A 16775-nucleotide genomic window follows, 5' to 3' on the forward strand; every position below is an offset into this window, starting at 1 on the left:
CTATCTTCTTCAGCAATCTTATACCATTGGGCAATATGAAGAAAGATGTTTCCTCTATGTATAACTCCATTGTAACCACTTTTTTGCGTGGAGCATGGGGAGTTTTAGGAGTTCAAGGCAGCTCGGTTTTTCCTCTGGAGTGAACTGTGCAAAGGGAACCAGGGAAAGCAAGTGAACTATGTCCCACAGCACAATGTGAAACATCATTCAGCAGGTTTAAGTACAAGCAGCAATAACTCCAGAGCAAAGACCTCAAAGCCCAGCTGTGGGCTGGCCAAGCCACATGACACAGTGTCTCTGCCCACGAGGGGCTGGATCCCCTCCCTTAGAGACATCCTAAGGAAAGCCCATCTCATGGAGTGCCAAAAGTTGGATGTAGGAGTCACTTAGGTTTAGAATGAGCTGTACTGTGCCCTTAAGCTTCCATATTTCATTCCCATAGATATGGTTAGGATCCTATTTAGCTGCTTGTGCCTTTGTGCATATATCCTTCCAAAATATCCCAGTTTTGATTCTGTTAATGATCTCATTTGTTAGTAGCAATGTATAATCCAGTAGGCTCTTGATTCCAGAGATGACTGGGGATTTTATTCTGTTCACATATGGCTATATTCTAAGAAAAGGTGCTGGTTATATCACAGTGCCACCTTTTCATTTTTCAGTTTTATAATTTAAATGCTGGTAGTACGTATCATTCTTGCTGTTGAATTGATGGCACAATCTGATGGACCTTATTTTTGTAGGCTGGCATGTATGAAGCAGTTAATGAGGTTTACAAAGTCCTTATTCCTATTCATGAAGCTAATAGAGATGCCAAGAAGCTATCTACTATTCATGGTAAACTCCAGGAAGCATTCAGCAAGATTGTTCACCAGGTAATGACTTGAATTTTCAGCTGCAATGGGAATTGTGAAGAAACTTCAAATGCTCAGTCCAAATAAAAATTACTACCTGTTAAGGAAAAAAAAAATTAATCAGATTACACGAGAATTGTCAAATGGTGATCCATGGTAAATGCAAGGATCACTAATGGGGTTTTTTCTCTCTGGATGTTTAACATGAGAAACATCACCTACCAAGTTTCATTGTAACTATAGAAATATCCAAGTGTTAAAAATTCCAATCACCTGTCAGTTTATCCTTTCAAATGATATTTTAACTTGTGTTTTGCATGCTGTATTTCTGGGAAAAACACTGTATCTTGCCTTTAGCCTGGTAGGTAATGTTCAGAAATGTTGGGGGTTTATTTGTCTGTTCACATGGTGGATAAATAATTGAAGGAACCTTTCTAAACTCAGGTGGTGCAAACCCCACCAGCTCAGGTGCTGAGCATTTGATGCTGCGATTTGATTTGGTGTAGTTACCCTTATGCTGCCATCAGCTGCTCAGTAGATGTTGATTAGTGTATTGATTCCAAAGGATCCAGCTGAGAGTCTGGTGGTTTTCTCCATGTCCTGGCATTGCCAGATTCCTGAGGTTAAGTGTATGGATAGAGGACAATCACTGAGTGTCCTTCTAGGCCAAAAAAGGCTGCTTTGGATGCGTGATGACTTATAATCATTGAAACCATTTTAGGTTTGTGATACCTTACATTGATGGTCATGTTTTGGCCTTTGAAACTATTTTTTTGGTTTCTGTGACATGAGCTTTTTACTTTTTATTACACAGAGTACTGGCTGGGAGGTAGGTAACTCCATTTCAGTTAGTAAAGAACACTAATAGATTTTTCAGATGACTCACGCCAACGCTTGCCCACATGTGCTAGTTGTGGGTATTTCTGTTGCTGTCTGCTGTTAAAACAATTCATTAACCAAAGACATACCAATAAACCAATTGTGGTTGTAGTAGGAAATTCTTCATAAGAAGCTGTAGGTAGTGCATGGATGCTGATGTGTTCCACTAATGAGGTTCTTTGGTGAATGAGCCACTGTATCATCACTAGTTTGTTTTTATAATTTGTTTATATTTCTTTTCATCAGCATTGACACAGAATATCATCCCTTCATACCATATTTTCACCCCACCCACAGGGGTCGATTTAAGCAATAATGCTCAGAGGTGCTGGGACACAAACCTGGTTTCCTGCATGTGCAGACCATTATCTCAGAGAATAGGCTGCTTCATTCTGTTTAAGAACAATCAATTCGTTATGTAGCTGTTCACCTGGCAGTAAAATACCTCAGTTGGATTAACTGGAGTCAGTTTTGCTGCTTTCATTTTTTGAGAGGCTGTTTGCTCACATTTCTGCAACATACACCAGGAGAACCACACATTTGGATTAAAAATAGACAAAAGCACTTGGCTTCACCCACAGTGGGACACAGCACAGCGAGTTGGATAACTCAGGCCCTACTCTAGTTGACACAGTGGGTACATGAGTATCAAGAAGGCTCAGAAGAAGAAGTCTTAAATGTTTTATGAATATGATGCTACATTATTTGCTTAGTCTCCAGCTGTCCAGTTAATCTCTGCTTTTCCATGAATTGGGCAACTCAGTATGGGCCGTCTCACTCCATGTCTCCACCACAGGAGAAACATTTAAGTCCCTGCTTCCCAAACTGGGGCCAAGAACGAGGTTCTTTGGCATTGTGTGATGCAAATAATTTAGGCTGACGATGTCTGAGCATCAATTTTAATTCTGGCCTGGCAAGAAATGAAATTCAGTAGCTTAAAAGGGAACCCCTGACACTTAAGGGCTTGCCCTGTAAATCGTTTTCTTGTTCCCGGGAAAAGCCAGAGCGGATGAGGCAGCACAGAAATCCAGAGCAATGTCCTAGGAGAGGAACTGAGCTGTGTTCATTAGGCAGCAAACCTGAAGGCCTGTGAGCATCTCTTTTGATTCATCTGCCCCTAAATCGACCCCTGAAGAAAATTCCTGTCATTGGTTATGATTCTAACATCACTCAGTCATGTTTTACTGCATGGTAAAAGACACCCATGGTTTCTGTTCTCGTCTGTCATCGTGCTCCTTCATTGCCACACTTCTTCTGATCTTTGTGCTTTGTAGCTTTCAGATTTGTTGCATGTTTTGCCCTTTTTTTTCCCCTTATTTTAAATACTTTAATTGATGCTCACCCTTTTTTATTTTAAAGTTTATTTGCTGCCAATTTGCTGCTTGTTTGTTTTTTGGAATTTCCCTAATTAAATACTTTCTGTTTTCTCCTCTATCGCCCTGGTTGCTGACCCTCCTCCCCACTCTTACTATTGTCTGTTGTGGTAAGTTCCTACTTGTGGAATTTTTTTCCCCCCTCCCTTTCTCCTGTTTTCCCCCCCTTTTTGGTTTTTTTTTTTGTTTGTTTTGTTTTGTATTGTTTTACACTGTGGAACCCCCAATTTCATTTTACCAAAGAGCTATGCCAACAGTGGGACCCCCCCTCACGTCACAAGAAAAGTAGTATTGCCAACTACAAGCACTGAAATATCCTAAATCGGGCATCAATGCATCTCTGAGACCTGCTCTAACATACCAAGTGGTGGGTTTTTTCTGCTTGTGTGTTTCTGCATTGAATAAATGTTGAATTAATTCTTTTAGTTTACTTTCCAGTTAGGAAAGTTGTTAGGAAAAAAATCTGTTCATGCTATGCCATGAGAATTAAAAAATGCTTTTTAAAGTGTGCAGGGCGAGGTTGCCAGCAGGACTCCAGGAGCTGGTGGTACCTTGAAAAAAGATCAACATTGGAAGACTTGCAATAGTTGGCAACACTGCAAAGGACCCGGGGTTAAAATGTAGCAAGGAAATAGCAATGCTCATTTTGGTAAAGATGGTTGGATTTTGCATTCTGCACAGTGTGTATGAAGGAGTTACTTTTATTCCTACATACTCCGGGCAGACTCTGCCTTCAGGCAGCTGCTGCCATGTTGGTGAAGCAAGCAGATGATCGCTCTTGCGGCTGATTTTTCCAGTATTGTTGGCAAAGCTTTTTGTGTGCGTGCAAGAGATAACTCTAAAACTTTATTCCCAGCAATTTTGAAAGGTATTTACCATGCATAATAACAAATCATGAACCTTCATAAATCATGATGGCTGTTATCTGCTCTGCCAGTTCTGTAATGGCTATTCAGTGTTCACCTTCATTCTCTTCTCCTCCCAAAGACCTATTATTTTTCATAAAATAATAGGAGATAAAATGCTTTTAATAATTTCTCCCTCATATCTGCATTTTTAGCTCTTTTCAGAAACAAGACCATGGAGTATTTTTAAGTTATTTTCCTTGTTTTCAGTACTGTGATTAGATAGACTTTGGTATTGGCTAAATTTCAATGAAAAGGACAGAACCATCCTGTATTCTTAATGCCAGGCAAGAAATCGAGCTCCCCTAATCTCAGGGGGTTGGTGGCTACTGAATGTGTGAGGTATGGAATGGCCCATAGGTGTTTGCTCTTCCAGAGGAGCTTCCAGGTACAGGTTCTCCCACGAGTCACATTCATTTCACGGCTGATGGATCCAGGGCTTCGTGGGGGAGATGCTTCTGTCGCACCAGAGGCCAAGCAGTGCTCCACACTGCTCGCTTTTCTCCCTGAGATCTTTGTGATAACTCAGTTTCTGCCACTGGATTTATCAGGAAAAGCCAGTGCAGCTGGTCTTCATGCCGATGAAACAAGGACATTGGTTGCTTTGACATGGGGCCACCAAATCTCACCAGGCTTCCTAGCTGCTACCACTCCCGGGACTTCCCACTTCCCAAAGCCCATTACTCTTATTTTATGTGTTTAGTAAATGCCACCAGAACTTCTTATTAATTAATGCTGATCAACAGACAGATTTTTCTTCCACACTTGCTGTTATTTTAACAACATAAATGTACACTGCCTGTAACAAATATGTGTCTGGGCAGATGTCCACGTGGCAGATGCCTTGTTGGGACCAGGTTCTGCAAACACTTGGTAGCCTGAAAGTCACTCGCTGAGTAGGTAGGAAAAACCCCATGAATTAGAAGGGCAGCAGCCTGTCCTCCATCACTGGGGCCTGCCCTGGGCCCATGGGTTGGGGCAGGATCCCACCAACTTCCATGTGGAGCGTGTCCAGGCCTTGTGTAAGATTTGGGGAGATGTTTCATGCAGCAGTTCCCCTTGGGCAGATATGGGAAGTGCTTTGAGAAAGGAGCCCTGGAATCACAGTCTTCTGCCTAAAACATTGGGATTAGATTGAATTGAAAAAAATAGCTAGAAGGAAGCTGGAAATGCTGGGAAATGAGTTATTTTAGCTTGAGTAATACTGTCCAAAACTGTGGTTTTGAAAAGGTAGTGTTGATTAAATTAAGAGTTCAGTAGGCAGCTCACATGGGTCCAGAGGGATGAGCAATGGAGAAAGACAGGGAATCCAGGGAAGTAGCTCCCAGATGTTGCCAGATGTTACTTCCAGTAAAACAGTAATAGCTTTGCAGCTGGGGGTCGCACCCTGGGAGGTGCTTCTGGGGGTGGTGTGATGAAGCCCTGTGGTCTGTGCAGGCAGGTGGAGCTGGATAAAAGTCCCTCCCTGGAGGAGACGGCTAGAGCAGGGGTCCAAGGAGCCACCCACGCCACATTAAGCATATGAGCAACTCTCGGTGCAACTCCTTGTTTTCTTAAATGTGTCTACATTCTTGCCAGAGAGGAGCTGATGAATTTTGTAGCTGTTGTTGTCCCATAGTAAAGCCAAAATGTGGCTTGAGTGAATTAAGCAAGGCTGCTGCTGGCTCTAGTCACTTCAGGCTTCACTTCCACCTCAGAGCTGGGCATTGAGAAGCTTTGCCCTCCTGAAGGCGCTTGGGACGGGCACCAAAAAGGCCACACCGTGTCCTCCTGGCCGTGTCTGGGGTGAGAGGAGCTTGGGCAGCTCCAGCACAACACCCCAGAGTATCCTCCAGGCCAGGAGAAGGTGATTTCTTGCCGTGACAGTGCTTTTTCCAGTCTCTGGAGTTTCCCTGAAGGGTTTTTTTTTATATATATTTTAGTTTGGCTTATTTATCCTGTTTGCCTTCCATAGATCATGTTCACCATGACCACAAGAGATCAGTTTTGCCATAGCAAAATGTTAATAAAAATCATACACGGCAGTCAGGACATCTGTAAGTGCTGTTTGAAACCCAACACTAGCCCAGATTCAGAAAACATTGAGGGGTCTATACTACATCACACTTTCTCATGAGAGTAAAGGTGAACATTTTAGAGTTTCTTGCTGAAAGGCATTTCTGGTTTGTGCATGCAGTGTGAGTTTTTGTTTTTTTTTTTTTAACAAAACCAAAGGTGTGACTTATTTTTACAGCGTTTTTCTTCTCTCTCTCTTTCTCTTAATCAGATTTTCTTCGTTACTTTTCCAGCAAAAAATCTTTCTCGTTTCTCCACTTTTGTTGCATTTCTGGGCCAAATTCACCACTGGCTCAAATGGAAGCAGGTACATGATACAGTGGATTGCATCTGCTTTCACCAGGAGTGACTTTGGCCCTCTTCCCTACTAGATGTTAGTGACTAGAAGAGAACGTTAACCCCTTCCAGTTGATATGCTGTTTAAAAAGCACTTGCGTGTGTGTGTGAGAGTGAACTGGACATTGACTTCGGCCCAATCCTGCAATTACTTGAGAGTGGATGGTGGGGGGCTCTGGTGTGGGGACTTTTCAGGGGTGTCTGTGTGAGCTGGGCATCCCCGTCTCTCTGCCTGAAGGGCACGGACCAAGGGCTAAGGGGTGTCTGCACCTGGAGAGCCTGAAATGAGTACCCAAATGAGGGGACTTGCCTTTGACTCTTCCTCGGAGACATCCAACACCTCCAGACTCCTCCTGGGGTGGGAAAAGTCATTGCAGGGTTGGGCTAATGGTCGTAACTGATCCATATAATTTCATATTAGTTTATAATTTCCATTGCTGCTAAATGCATTCATGCCGAGTTCCAGGTGTGTTTCTCTTTCCCTTCTTTCTTTCTCTTTTTTGTTTTTTTTCTTCTTTTTTATAATTTCTTTTTTATTTTGCGTGAATTCAGGAGCCTGCCTGCAGCCACGCTTGGGGGTGTGCGTGTCTCCACACTGAACTAACCTCTTGTTTCTCCAAACCTAGGATGGAAAGAGGATGTTTGGCACCTACTTCCGCGTTGGTTTTTATGGAACTAAATTTGGAGACCTGGACGAGCAAGAGTTTGTTTACAAGGAGCCCGCGATAACCAAGTTAGCTGAAATTTCCCATAGGCTGGAGGTGAGATGGTTGTGGTTGAGCTCAATTCTGACTGTTTCCCATCAGTTGTTTAAGAGCCCCGTTGCCAAATTACAGGAAGTGGTGGAAATGGAAATCGTTGGGCAAAACCAATGAACCTCTTGGAGCCTGAAGCAAGGCTGAACTTAGTGAGAAGCAGTTGCTTGGCAAAACAGCTTCCAGACCCCTGATGTCTCCTGTCCCCTTGCTGGTGCCACCTCTGCAGGAGGCAGGAGGAAGGCAGGGAGAGGAGTCCCAAGGGTTTTCCCTGATCTTGCAATGGGACCTGCAAACCTGCTATGATCATTTGAGAGTTTGTGGTGTGTTGTACTGTGTTTGGATTGCTCTTCAGCCCCCCAGGTATAAATGGGATGAGTTGGGCTTGAAGAGAAGGTAAAGATGCCTTTCAGGATCTGACTTTCAGAAAGTATTGCATTTTGCTGTCATTTTGTTGCCTTCACATCGTGTTCCTCTCTTCTAGAGATCGAACCCTCTTTAGGTGGCTGAATTTCAGAGCCCCTGAAGTGGGACATCACAGGCCTGAAGTTTGTTTCAGCTGTGAACAAGCAAAGGCAACTCTGATTAATCTTAACTGGGGCTTGGGTGCAGCTCCAGGTACCCCCCAGTGATCATCTGTACCATGTAATGGTTAGTCTGGCCTGGTTTTGTGCCAACTAACCTGTGTCTAGATAATGTCTTAGCACAGTTTGGGGGACAGCAAGGGTCAGGGACTGTTCCCAGTGAGCACTGTGGAGACATGAGGCCATCCGTGGTGGGAGAGGGAAGAGCTTTTAGCCGCGTGGCTCTGGGCCGTGCCGTGCTGCCTGTTCCTAGGGCCAGAGGGCAGACCTGGCCCAATTTTATTTACTAGAATATGTCTGATGTCACGTTGCTGCTCACAATTCAGCTGCTGTCACGTTGCTCTGAGTGCAGCAGTGTTGTTTTGGGGTTTAAGCTCATGAAACTGAGCAGAGAATCCGGCCATTCACCCAGCCCAGCAGAGCCATGCTCTGATGGTTCCAGGCAGATCCCGTGTTGACCCCGGTTTTCAGCTGAGCTCTCAGACAGACACGAGCTCAAATGCCTTGTTCAGAACCACACAGCGTGTGGGCCCTGTTGGAAGCCTCCCGAGTTCTCCTGCCTTCCAGGGCGTTTGGCTTGTTGGTTTTTTTTTCCCCATTGCCCCTGGAATGCGACTGATTTAATCCTCCTAAGTTCAGCAGATCACATTCAGCCCCAGCACAGCTACTGTTAAAGGCATGTGGAGCTTCACCTCCCCTCAATATGCCTTTGTCTCTCCAACCCCCATCTCTCCCATCTCATTTGATGTTTTCTTTCAATGCTTTTGCTCTTGATTGTAGGGATTTTACGGAGAACGGTTTGGTGAAGATGTGCTTGAAGTGATTAAGGACTCCAACCCTGTGGACAAATGTAAACTAGATCCTAACAAGGTAAGGACATGAGTACAGGTTTAGAGGTAGAACTGGTCCTGAATCTATACAAATGCAATGGAACAAATCTTATCCTGAATCTCACCAAGTAGGCAATGAAATCCACGTACAGAGTATCTTGTGGCTGCTCGGGATGAGAATTGGGGAAAATCATCCCAGCAAAGGAATGCAGAATTAGCCATTTTGTTCCCTGCCCCAGGCCCTGTCCTTGCAGCGGTTGGTGGGAAGGGAGGAGACGGATGGACAGCAGAAACCCAGGAGGCGTTTGCCTTTCTGTCTCGTCTCCATGGGGTGCAAGGAAGGAAGGGAGTTTGCCATTCACTGGCCTCTTGACTTTTTTGCAGCTGCAGCGTTTTATCATTCTTGTGCCATGTCCTTCAAGCGCAGCAGAAACAACAGGATTGTGCCGAGGAAAGGGGATTGTGGCTTAGGGCAGGGTGTTATCTGCAGGGAAAGGAAGGAAATGCTTCATGTTGAAGAGCATGAGAGGAGAGGGACAGTCTGCTGTATTTTATCCAGTCCAGAAACTGCTGAGCAGCTACCAGGACCCCATGTCCCTGTCAATGTCAGTGTGCTTTTTCTGAGTAAAGGCAAAAAAACCCAGTCCTGGTTCTTCTGGAGGTGTTTTCAAGAGGAAAGAAAGCAAACTGGGCTATTGCACTTCTAAAAAGCAGGGTGTAGGAGTCAGCTCTTCTCCTCTGGCACTGCACAGAATCCCAGAATCATATGGGGTTGGAAGGGACCTCTGGAGATCATCTAGTCCACCCCCCTGCCAAAGCAGGTCCACCCACAGGAGGTTGCACAGGAACGTGTCCAGGTGGGTTTTGAATGTTTCCAGAGAAGGAAACTCCACCACCTCCCTGGGCAGCCTCTTCCAGGGCTCTGCCACCCTCAAAGTAAAGAAGTTCCTCCTCATGTTCAGATGGAACTTCTTATGTTCAAGTTTGTGCCCATTTCCTCTTGTCCTATGCCTGGGCACCACTGAAAAAAGACTGGCCCCATCCTTGTGACACCCACCCTTTAAGTATTTATAGGTGTTGATCAGATCCCCCCTCAGCCTTCTCTTCTCTAGACCAGAAAGACCCAAGTCCCTCAGCCTTTCCTTGTAAGAGAGATACCTCACCATGCACCCCTGGGTTCCTTCCCGCAGGCCTACATTCAGATCACCTACGTGGAGCCATACTTTGACACCTATGAGATGAAGGACAGGATAACTTACTTTGACAAGAACTACAACCTGCGGCGTTTCATGTACTGCACGCCCTTCACGCTGGACGGCCGAGCTCACGGGGACCTGCACGAGCAGTTCAAGCGCAAAACGATCCTGACAACATCCCACGCTTTCCCTTACATTAAAACCAGGATAAACGTCATCCACAAAGAGGAGGTGAGGCCTGAGCTCTCAGGGGCTTCCTGTGTTTGAAGCGAAATTTATGCAAGACTTAAGGGAAGTTCATGTTGCCAAAACTGGTGCATGATGTGCTGTTATAAGTGTATTTTGATAGCACGGCCACGTCCCTTAGAATCACAGAACTGTCTAGGTTGGAAGGGACCTTTCAGATCATCAAGTTCAACCATCAACCTAACACTGACAAAAAAACATATCTAAATCACTAAGCCATGTCCCTCAGCACCATGTCTACCCATCTTTGAAATGCCTCCAGGACCATATATAAATCACTAAGCCATGTCCTTCAGCACCATGTCTAACCATCTTTTAAATCCCTCCAGGGATGGTGCTCCACTGGCCTCCCTTGAGGCCATTTCCTCTTGTCCTATCGCCTGTTACCTGGGAGAAAAGACTGACCCTCCCTTGCTCCAACCTCCTTTCAGGGAGCTGTAGAGAGCGAGAAGGTCTCCTCTCAGTCTCCTTTTCTCCAGGCTGAACACCCCCAGCTCCCTCAGCTGTTCCTCATAAGACTTGTGCTCCAGACCCCTCACCAGCTCCATTGCCCTTCTCAAAGGCCCATCCAACCTGTCCTGTTGCTCTGTGTCACTGCTCACTTGTGCAGCCACAGCAGACCCAGGCCGGTGGGGTCCTGAGGACTTATAGAGAGGTTTATCCCAAAGCTGTGTTGAATTTTCAAGGGTAGGTAGGTACTAGGTGGGCAGAACTGATGTGGCACCTACCTGGGACACAATGAAAAATGCATTTTCATGTAAGGCAGGGAACCTGTAGGGATTTAGGTACTGACATCATGCTGGGACTGTGGGTAGTTGGTTGCAGTGACCACAATGGGACATGAGTCTGTCGCCTCAGAAGCAGTCTCAGAAAGCTCTAGAGTAACTAGATGTAGAAACACATTTAAAAACCAGACTTTTTCTTGATGTTCCTAAACCAAGACTAAGAGAATGCATTTCTAAAGTGCTTCTGTCCCAACTGTCAGTCCTGTTGGTGCCCTCCACCACTTCAGTATGCCACCCTAAAGTGCCTTTGGTGCTTCTGCAAATATATGCCTGGTTGACAGTCTCAGCCATAACATGGTTTCTGTATTCTTGCTGCTTGCTTAGATCATTTTGACGCCCATTGAAGTTGCCATAGAGGACATGCAGAAGAAAACACAGGAATTAGCTTTTGCAACGCACCAAGATCCTGCGGACCCAAAGATGCTGCAGATGGTGCTGCAAGGATCAGTAGGTACCACAGTGAATCAGGTGAGGATCACTGGCCGAGTTGGAGAGACTGGGGTGGTGCGGTGGGTGCTCAGCGTTGGGCTTTATTTCTAAATTACCTTAGATTTTTTATACCTGTTTGGTCTGTGGAATGTGTTCAAGGTCACTGGTGGGTCTACACTTCTGCTCTCAGTGACTTTGCCATTAGAGTCTTTAAAATGTGGTTATATCTGGAAAGTGGCTGAGAAGAGACAGCCCTCTTCCCCTGGTTACCCACTCCTTCCTGGCATTCATAGTTGTTCCTGCAGACTCTGTCTTATTTTTAATAAAAATTAATTCCTTTCCCTTTGCTTAGCCAGGCTCTGGTGGGTGGAAGTAGGATTGAGTTCTGCTCTGGTTTTTGAACAAAATGGAAAGCAAAACTAGTGAATGGAGAAAAACCGAGGAAAAACTGAGGGAGTATGAGTAAAGCTCCTCTAATACACAGGCTGGAAAAAAATCAGCTGGAATTTCAAGTTGTGGGTAGAGTTTGCAGTGCTGGCAAAACTATTCCTTGGTTCTGTCTGCCTTGTTTAAATTTTGCCTTAGTTGTGAGTTGGGTAGACTTTGTCAGGAATCTTTGTAAGAGAAAACAAATGCAGAATCTCTGCATTTTCTCACACTGTTTCCCAAAACCAGTTTTACTTAAAAAAAACCAAAACCAAACAACTGAAAGAGATTCAGTTGTCGTCATGTTTGGTGATTTATGCCAGATTTACCAGCTGCAATTCTTCAAGATGCATTCTGTAAGGAAATGTTGCATTTTACGCATGTTTCTGTGTGCAAGAAGTTTCTCCAGCAATTGGATCTGACAGGTGGTTCCAAGAAACTTACTTTTTTCTCTTCTGCTCTTAAAGGGACCATTAGAAGTTGCACAAGTGTTCTTGTGTGAAATACCCAATGATCCAAAGCTCTTCAGACATCATAACAAACTGCGGCTCTGTTTCAAAGACTTCACGAAAAGGTATGGAGTATTGTCTTCAGACTGCCTGACAGATGGGGTTGTCACTGCCACAGCAGACAGGGACACGTGCAGTGACACAGTGGGTATTGGGAGAGGGGAATGTTCATGGTGTAACTCCATCTGTCCAGTTCCCGTGTGTCGCTCTTCTCCTCAGCTGCCCCGTTGGTTCCCTGTTCCTCTGGTGCTGCAGGTCCGTGGCTGAAGTCAGATCTGGTGGCTGAAGTTATTTGTCTTTGCTGTTTATCAGGAATGAATTGGTGATCGTGGTTCAGTTGGGAACAAGTGTTCCTGTTTCAGAGAGCACAACTAGCCACGCTGGCACAGATGGGCTCACAGCTTGGCAGGGTCAGGAGAAACTGCTGAATTGGCCAGGAGATTTCATTTCCTTTTGAAGTGAATCTCTCCAAAGGGAGGGGACACATGCTGGCAGAATTCTCTTAAGAAAAGTGCTGGCTGCTCTGCTTTCTTCTTGAGTAATGCAAACTGCAGTCTCAGTCCAGCATCGTTTGCAAGCACCAAGGAATTAAAAATAAATAAAAAAAATAAATTAAAATGTTCTGTGCTAAGAACCAGTGGTGATGTAATTTTCCCATCTGTAATAAGTGGCATTGATGATACAGTTCCTTTCATACCCTTTGTTAAAATTACATCTTTACCAGTAGAAGAGTTCCTGATGAACATCTCATAGTAGATCTATCCGTCTTTAAATCCTCTTGAACTGGAAGTAGCTATGTGGAGATCAGCTTTTCATTTCTCTTCAGAGATGACAAACATAACTGGAGAGTAAATTAAAATAAAAAAAAAAAGTTGTCACTTTGCTGCTATTTATTAATCTTTCCCAGGGAGAGCAGTAGATCTATCTGTCTTTAAATCCTCTTGAACTGGAAGTGACTATGTGGAGATCAGCTTTTCATTTCTCTTCAGAGATGACAAACATAACTGGAGAGTAAATTAAAATAAATTAAAAAAAAGTTGTCACTCTGGAAGTGAAATGGAAATTGGAAATGGGACACCTCCTCCCATGGACACCAAACACTTTAGTTGAGTCTTTATCACCCGAAAGACAAGATAGAGGAGGATATTATGTGTCATCCCAGACGAACATAATGATTTTTTTGGGTACTATTAGATTAACAAGTCTCTAGCAAGCAGATCCTTTTTTTTATGTGCCCAGGTTTCACAGGCCTTTGTTTTCTAGATGTGAAGATGCTCTGCGCAAGAACAAGAGCCTGATCGGCCCAGACCAAAAGGAGTATCAGCGAGAGCTTGAGAGGAATTATCACCGGTTAAAGGAGTCTCTGCAGCCTCTCATCAACAGAAAGATCCCACAGTTGTATAAGGCGGTGCTGCCGGTCACTTGCCACAGGTGGATATTTGATTTTACTCTTTCACCAGAGATAAGGAGGGTGTGAAACTGGGGTGTTTGATCTTCCTGGTGAACCTTTGGCATCTGTTTGTTTTCGATTACGGCTCTTTTGGCTGAGTCCATCCTTTTCCCCATCTGTCCTGACTTCAGTGCACATCCCCTTCCCAGCACTTATGGTAGGTGCTGTTTGCAACGTCCCTTTTGTTCCTGATCTATGACAATTATTATTTTTTTTCATCCTACATCCCATCCTTTTTAGATTCAAACCCACCCTCAGCATGGCAGGGCTTTGCCACTTGTTTGCTCCCAGTGAAACTGGGTGGAGGAGCTCCAGGGGTAGGCAGGGTGGGAAACCAGTTGGTGTCTTCCATGCTGGAAGTCTGGGCTTTTTATTCCTCTCCAGTGAGGCTGAACATAAAAGCCCCACTGGGAATGTGTGAAGCAGGTCAGGGCCTGTAGCACCATCATCTGCTGGCACCAGGGGGACTTGGGGTGCATATAGTTCCTAAGAGGGCTCTGGCTCCCAGAATAGGGGCAGAAAGTGTTTCCCAGCAGGTTCCCTCCATGGAATCTTTGGCTTGACAACCCCTAACACAATCCAGCGAGGCTGCCCTGGCATCCTGGGCTCACACCACGGGGCAGGGTTTCTGGAAGGTGCTTTGTTGGCACTGAGCAGGACGGTGATGGTGCTCCTGAGGAAAGACCCTTTAGGACATTGGTGTGAATGTGAACTTCAGCTTGTGGTCATGCTGTTGGTTTAGGAGAATAGATCCCTGGTTTTGAACCTCTCCTCATCTAAGTGTTGTTCAGAGTTAAAGAGCAATGGGGAACGTGAAAAAAAAGTGAAAAGAGAAATTGGGGAAAATTATATTATAAAAAGAGCATGACTTGGTGGTGGGTGAAGAAGGAAATGAGTGTTCCCAGCTCACGTTGCAGTGCTTAGAGATGTTTCTGTAGCTGAATTTGTATTTTTCTGTCTGCTGAGTACTGCAGAAAGGGGGCCTTGCCTCATTACTTGGGGTACTTTAGACTAGGGTGGATGGCTGGACTTGATGATCCCGAGGGTCTCTTCCAGCTCGGGTTCATGAGGTTTGAAGCTCTCCCTGGGACCTGTACCATGAGTAGCTGTTTTCTGCAGGAGTCCCTTTTCGAGGTTTTAAGCTCTCCCTGGGACCTGTACCACGAGTAGCTGTTTTCTGCAGGAGTCCCTTTTCACTGGCTGGGGAAGGTGGGAGCACCAGTGCTTCCATCCCCACCCAGCTGGGAACCTCACAAGCAGTTTTCATCCATGGTAATTATTTTCTAATCTTGTGAAATTCAGCCTGTGTAGGGAGACTAACACAGGCATTCCAGGCAAATTCCACTTCGGGATTTATTTAAAATACTTAAGTAAGATTTCAGCAGGGCAGGTGGTTTGTGCCACTTCTCTACCTACACGTGAATTAAACTTTCTGTCAGCTTTCATGTCAGTAAACCTCGGGCAGTCAAATGATCCCAGATAGAGACCCAAACCCACTTCATTGGAAAAATCAATGAGTTAACTTCGGTGGTCTTAGTTTTCCTAGTAGCCAGCTGTAGAAAATACTGGAAATCAAGTACAGAATCATTCAGCTGTCGAGGCTTCTTATTTCATCATGGAAAATATGAGCTCATCATTGTATTTTCTCTCCCTCAGAGACTCCTTCAGCAGGATGAGCCTTCGCAAAATGGATATCTAAACGAGTTAAAAACCAAAATAAAAAAAAAAAGCACTTAAAAATTAAGGTTTTGAAAAGAAAGAGCCTTGTTATCAGCGCTGGGAATCAAAGAAGTTTTATTGTGAAATAAAACTTGGACTTCATCCTGGACATCCCACACACCTCTTCCTCCATCAAAGTGTTCAGTGGCCAAAAATCATTCTGAATTGTCAAATGTAGACTTATCAATGTTTGGAAAAAAAAAATCATGACAGTGGTATCCAGAGTATTGGTGATAAGCTGTAAACTTACCTGTTTTTTAAGGCATTTTTATGACTCTAAGGTACACTAAACGCATTTACCTTTATTTATAGCATTACCTAATGTTAAATTTATTTACTTTTAGTTCATATATTTAATTTATATTAGGACCATACGCAAATGCATTTTTGAAGTTTTTAATGTAGTGATGATGGTTATTTTGATGGTACTATTAAATATGTGAATGTTTACACTTTAATTCCCTGTGCATTGGACTTCAGAGCTCGCCATCCTTGGGGAACAGGTTCAGAGTAAGGTAAGTCTTACAGTAACGCTTCTTAACCAAGTGGTGATTTTTTTATTGTCCCTCTCCTTTTCTCCTTTGTAACTCTGAATACAAACTGCTGCAAAGAAATCTAATTCCATCAAAAGAATCAAGGCACATCTTGTAACCACTTTACCTTCATGCTTCAGCGTGACTGCTCTGTGTACCTGGTCATTGCCACCAGCTGGGAAGCCCACCGTTTTCAATTTAAAAACTTAATTTCACGGGGATAAAGAACATAAAATGGTATCACAGTTTAAGTTAAAAGCTCACATAAAAAGCTTTCTTTGCATTGGTACTTACATAAAGAAAAACATCTGTTTTACAGCGGTTATTTTGGTGGCTAACGCAGCACTTCAGGGAAACGTCAGAAATGGAGCTGAGAACAGAACTCCTGAATCTAGTCCTTTACAGTTTTCCTCTCTGTATTGAACAAGGTCCCTTGGAAGAGGTAGTATGAGTTTAAACACAGGCTTAATCTCTCTTTAAAATTACCTAACTGTGCATACATGTGCATATATACATGTATGTATGTATAAAAACCGAATTTGATAAACGTACTTTTTAATATAAGAGAAATAGTTGGTTTTATACATGAGCTTTTAAGATAGCAAAGAGTTTTTTCCTTCACTTTTAACATACGGATTCCTGTATGTTAGGAACTGCTGGGGGGTGTTTTTTGGGGTTACTCTGTCCCCCCTCCTGTTTAAGCACCTGTAGCAGGTGCCCACGGTTTAGGGTGGGGAGGGTCTTTTTTATTCTCACTATTTATTTCAAGGTATTGGTGGCTGCCCATCAGCAGGCTCGTAGCAGGGTGATGGCACCCTCACTGCTCAGCCCAGCTGGGAAGGCACTGTGTCTGGGAGCCACCACAGATGGCACCCAGAGGATGAGACCCGGTGGGGTGGCACCACGGGGCA

General features: G+C 44.3%; 1 protein-coding gene across 1 annotated transcript in view; it reads left to right on the plus strand.

Annotated features, from left to right (window-relative positions):
- The window catches only part of DOCK7 (dedicator of cytokinesis 7), a 99768-nt gene extending 83979 nt beyond the window's left edge, over positions 1 to 15789 (plus strand). The window contains exons 43-51 of the mRNA XM_014938924.1: positions 744 to 875; positions 1669 to 1683; positions 7029 to 7163; positions 8522 to 8611; positions 9762 to 9998; positions 11123 to 11266; positions 12121 to 12227; positions 13426 to 13593; positions 15269 to 15789. Of these exons, the coding sequence (XP_014794410.1) occupies positions 744 to 875; positions 1669 to 1683; positions 7029 to 7163; positions 8522 to 8611; positions 9762 to 9998; positions 11123 to 11266; positions 12121 to 12227; positions 13426 to 13593; positions 15269 to 15311 (1071 nt within the window). The 3' untranslated portion in view covers positions 15312 to 15789. The remainder of the gene's footprint in view (positions 1 to 743; positions 876 to 1668; positions 1684 to 7028; positions 7164 to 8521; positions 8612 to 9761; positions 9999 to 11122; positions 11267 to 12120; positions 12228 to 13425; positions 13594 to 15268) is intronic.
- Positions 15790 to 16775: the final 986 nt, after the last annotated feature.

Source organism: Calidris pugnax, unplaced genomic scaffold, assembly GCF_001431845.1.
Source record: "Calidris pugnax isolate Ruff unplaced genomic scaffold, ASM143184v1 scaffold18, whole genome shotgun sequence".
Taxonomy (NCBI): Eukaryota; Metazoa; Chordata; class Aves; order Charadriiformes; family Scolopacidae; genus Calidris; species Calidris pugnax.